At 57.1% G+C, this 4,524-nt stretch overlaps 1 protein-coding gene across 1 annotated transcript; it reads right to left on the bottom strand.

Annotated features, from left to right (window-relative positions):
• Window positions 1-1,588: 1,588 nt before the first annotated feature.
• Window positions 1,589-3,961, bottom strand: RPL36 (ribosomal protein L36). Its single transcript, XM_068420690.1, has 3 exons — window positions 3,757-3,961; window positions 2,330-2,464; window positions 1,589-1,720 (listed from the first exon to the last, which is right to left on the bottom strand). The coding sequence occupies exons 1-3, from the start codon at window positions 3,847-3,849 to the stop codon at window positions 1,631-1,633; spliced, it is 318 nt and encodes a 105-aa protein (XP_068276791.1). The 5' UTR covers window positions 3,850-3,961; the 3' UTR covers window positions 1,589-1,630.
• Between the last annotated feature and the right edge of the window lie 563 nt (window positions 3,962-4,524).

Genomic DNA, 4,524 nt, shown 5'->3' with positions numbered 1-4,524 from the left:
CCTAAGGCATTGAGTACGTTATCAGCCACCAGCAGTAGAGCTAGTCTAGTCTCTTCTAATTAAAGATTTTTTAGTTATTTCACTGTAATTCTGAGTAGTGCTTATGGAAACATTTAACTCTGCAGAGCTGGGGCTATGATCACACATACGCTGTTCTGGATGTACTGGTAGGCGAGTAGCTCTCAGAAACCTCTCCCTGTGTCGGCTTACAAGCTGTTGTACATCAATAAACACAGGCTTGGGCCAGAGAGCTGGAGTACTATGTTTTGTGGCAGATGCTAGAAAAAAATGGGTTTAAATAGGGAAAGAGAAGTTCCATGAAGTCTAGCTGAACTGTATTTCTTTGTGCAGGAAGAACAGCACTTGTCCTGTCTCACAGCAAGGTAGCCCTTAGTGGAGAATGAAGAATCATCCTGCTGAAATTCAGGGAGCTCTTATGTCTAATTCTCTCTCATGAACCTGGGAGTTCTGGTGGACATGTTCACCATGAGCCAACAAGGTGCCCTTGGGGCCAGGAAGGCCAATGGTGTCCTGGGGTGCGTGAGGAAGAGTGTGGGCAGCAGGTCAAGGGAGATTCTCCTCCCCCTCTACACTGCCCTGGTGATGCCACACCTGGAGTTACTGGGTCCAGTTCTGCCCCCTGCCCTCCCCTCCCAGTTCAAGAAAGACAAGGAGCTACTGGAGAGAGTCCAGCGGAGGGGTACGGAGATGGTCAGAGGGCTGGAGCATCTCTGCTACGAGGAGAGGCTGAGGGAGCTGGGGCTGTTCAGCTGGAGAAGAGCAGACTGAGGGGGGATCTTATCAATGCTTACAGATACCTCAGGGGCGGGTGTCAAGGGGATGGGGCCAGACTCTTCTCAGTGGTGCCCAGCGACAGGACAAGGGGCAACGGGCACAAACTGAAACACGGGAAGTTCCATCTGAAAATGAGGAAAAACTTCTTTGCTGTGAGGGTGCCAGAGCCCTGGGACAGGCTGCCCAGGGAGGGTGGGGAGTCTCCTTCTCTGGAGATATTCAAACCCGCCTGGACACAACCCTGTGCAAAGTGCTCTGGGTGACCCTGCTTGGGCAGGGGGTTGGGCTGGATGGTCTCCAGAGGCCCCTTCCAACCCCAACCACTCTGGGATTCTGGGATAACACACCGCAGAAAGTCAGGCATGAACAGAGGGTACAGGGGACATGTACGAGCAAGAAAAGCTGCACATGGTTGAAGAGCAATGGGGAAGGAGTGCAAAGTTGTAACAATTTTCAACAGTAATTTTTGTCCACTGACTTCTCTCCTACCACTGTCTACGTTTGGAGACAGACTGGGAGGTGGAAGGTATCGCAGCCTTCACAGACATAGCTACTGTTGAGGCTTTCATGTCCTGAGAGAGGCAAGGTCTGGAGGAGGAGGATTCCCCCTCTAGAGTATATCACAGGCCAGTACCAGCCGCTCCAGTATCAGCATCTGCAGGTAAAATAGAACAGCGATGCAAGTTCTGGATTACTGGAGTTCAGGGCCTCGTCAGCACAGGCCCTCAGCAGCCCCAGGAGCACCCCCCTCCTGCAGGCTGACGCAGGTGCACCATCAACAGCCACTGCACTGTTTCTGTAAGAAAGGACTTTATTGAGTTACAAACTGTACAACTCAATCCTTCTTTGCAGCAGCTTTCCTCATGGCTGCCAGGACGTTACTGAGTTCTTCCCGCTTTCGCTTGGCCCGAATGTGAGTGCCGACCTGCAGGGGAGAGAGCAGCGCAGTCAGGGTCCAACCCAGCAGAGAACAGAGGAAACTTCTTGGCTGCGTCAGGCATTCACTGCAAAGCAGGCAGGATGGCAGAGTGTGCTGGTAAATATGCCCTCGCACCCCACCCACCTCACCTGGCCAGCCAGGAACCATTTGCCATCGCATCTCAGGAGTACTTCTACTCAAGAACTATCCAAGGCAAGGCAGAAGCTGCTTTCAGCTCACACGGCTGCCCTCAATGAACCCCGTTTCAAGTCGCCTGGTTAATGGTACCCCACCTCCATCAGCATCGCTCTCCTCTCCTCCGCACCAGATTTGCAAATAGTGCAAAGATAACAAGGCAAGTCTGGATTGCTGCAGCTCGGGGCCTTTTTGGCAAAGGCCAAAGGACGTACCTTTACGTCCATCTCCTGCTCTCCCACCCAACCCAAGGAGCATTCCCTCCACTCCCTCAGATTAGACCAATAACTGCCCAAACAACTGAAAAAAAAAAACCAATATAATTAATTAAAAAGCAAAGTATCCCTAGGGAAGAGCAGAAAACACAAAGTTACCTACAGTAGAGTTTTTGCCATCCTCATTAATGTTGGATTGACCTACCCGTTTCTTTATGAACTTCAGAGCACGTTTATCTTTGGAAACTTTCAGCAACTCCATAGCACGTCTCTCATAGGGTGCAAAGCCACAGACTTCCCTGATCATGTCTCGCACAAACTTGGTGTGTTTGGTCAGGCGCTATAGGAAGAAGGGGAGGGAAGAAAACCACATGGATCACAATGAACGTAAGTAAGGGCTGATTTACTCAGACTGGACAGCAAAGCGTGGCAAACTCTGGCCTACAGCCCCAAAGCTCAAGGAAGGACGATCCCCTGGTAGGTGCTACGCAGCACGGTGATCTCAACAAGACGTGCCAGTCTGTCTTCATTTTAGCCACAGTACTGTGTGTTTTGCACATTTGTGTGCACCAACATTTTAGAAAAAGCAGGACCGTTAGAGATGCAGGGTGTGCATTACTACGTGTCTCAAACACCACAATTAAACACAGCATTTAATCACAGTGGCAGATGCAAACTGAATGAATCTCTCATGTTACCACACACATTCACAGAACTTGGGTAACTCCCAATATTTGTCATTATTGAACAGTTTTGTGGGGGACACCTGTTGCTACCAAGAGAAGCAGACTAGGAGGGACTTCAGAAGTCACCCAGTGTATTTTCTAATTCACTGCTAATTCGATTTAAGCTGTGGTTGAAATGCAGGTACCTTATTCTTCCATTACAGGCTGCTCCATTGCCAGTCCTCTTATTTCACTCCGCACCCACCTTCACAGATTTAACACTTCCCATGGTTTAAGCCCCCACTCGGGTGTAACATCACCAGTTTCCTCAACCCTCAAAACGCTGCCCTCTCCTGCAGGTTTTCTGCTGGCCCCAGTCACTCCAGTTCAGGGCCAGGCAGCACTCCACACCACCGAAACCACGAATGGAAGAGACCCACAAAGCACAGACTTCTGCACTCCACCAGAAAGATGTTCAACGCCTACAGCAGCTGCCGTGACAGTCACCCACCTCGCAGCCAGCCAGCCCGCGCCTCCAGTTAAGCCTCAGACGATAAAGCAGCAGCCTGGGAGCACCCACCGCCCTTCCCAGCTCCCCGCTGCTAACTCTACCACACCCACACCACCCCAGGGCGGTGCGGGGACCGGAGCCTCCCCGCCTCTCCTCGCAGCCGAAGGAACCGCGCTGCAGCCCTGCTCCCCTTCCTGACCACGGCCCCGAGCTGCTGCGAACCGCAACGCGTCCCTTCTGCCACCCCCGGGGCACGGCGATGGCGGCGGAGCGGCGGGCCTGCGGTGCCCGGTTCCACGCCGGACACACGACAGCAAACCGAGGCGCGCACCCCAGCAGCACCAGGCCCCTGTCCGGAACCTCCGCCACCGGTAAGCACCAGCCCCGGCCGAGCCCCGCGGCTGCCGGCAGCGCCTCTGCCGGGGCCCGGCGCGGCCTCGCTCGCCTCATACTCACCCCGCGGCGGCGGCACTGCCTGGGCTTGGACACGTTCTTCGTCACCTTGTAGCCCTTGTTGAGGCCCACGGCCATGGGGTAGCGGATCGCCATGTCTGCGGGGAGAGAGCGGTCACCGCCGCGGCGGATGGGCGCGGATGGCGGGGCCCGGCTCTGCCGCTCCGCTGATGGCTCCGCGCCGGAAGGAGGGAGCACGCGCGGAACGCCGGGATAGCGCCTCTTCCGGCGCGGCCCCGCGGCGCGGGGGGCGCTCTATCTCGCGCCGTGACCATAGAGGCGGGGGGGAGGGCGGCCCCTGGCGGCGGGTGCTGCCCTCGCCGCCGGCGGAGAGCCCGAAGGCCGCGAGCCGCGGGGTGGGGCGGGGCTTGTGCGGCGTGTCCGGGCGGGGGGGTCCGGTGACACGGGGCGGGGGGGGGGGTCACCATGTGGGGATCCCGGTGACACGGGCCACTGGCTCAGCACGGCCCGGGACCCAGCAGGCCGACGCCAGGCCGGGCCTGGGCGGGGGGAGTCGACGCGCCTCCCCCGGCCGCCGGTGCGGCCGCGGCCCTCGGTGCCCGGCTCGGGAAGGGCCGCTGCCCCGTTCCCGCGGTGGTTTGTGAGGAGAAGGTGGCAGAACAAGGGCAGGAGGAGCCGGGTTTTCGCAGGTCCACGGCGAGCGCTGACAGCAGCCCCGCAGCTGGAGCCCCGTCAGCGCGAGGCCTCAGGGCCATCGCCACCAGCCAGGCCCTCGGCCAGACCCGCGCGGTGTCTCAGCCGAGCTCCTGT

The sequence above is a fragment of the Nyctibius grandis genome, chromosome 31, assembly GCF_013368605.1.
Source record: "Nyctibius grandis isolate bNycGra1 chromosome 31, bNycGra1.pri, whole genome shotgun sequence".
NCBI lineage: Eukaryota > Metazoa > Chordata > Aves > Nyctibiiformes > Nyctibiidae > Nyctibius > Nyctibius grandis.
Note: the sequence above shows the minus strand (reverse complement) of the source record. Positions and strands in the feature narration are given on the sequence as shown.

Bases quoted from the DNA above. Each gene is read 5' to 3' on its own strand.
- RPL36 (XM_068420690.1), bottom strand. From the start codon at position 3,849: ATGGCGATCCGCTACCCCATGGCCGTGGGCCTCAACAAGGGCTACAAG. The intron at 2,465-3,756 runs GTGAGTATGAGG...TTCTTCCTATAG, and splicing joins GGCAGTGCCGCCGCCGCGGG to CGCCTGACCAAACACACCAA. The intron at 1,721-2,329 runs GTAGGTCAATCC...TCTCCCCTGCAG, and splicing joins TGAAGTTCATAAAGAAACGG to GTCGGCACTCACATTCGGGC.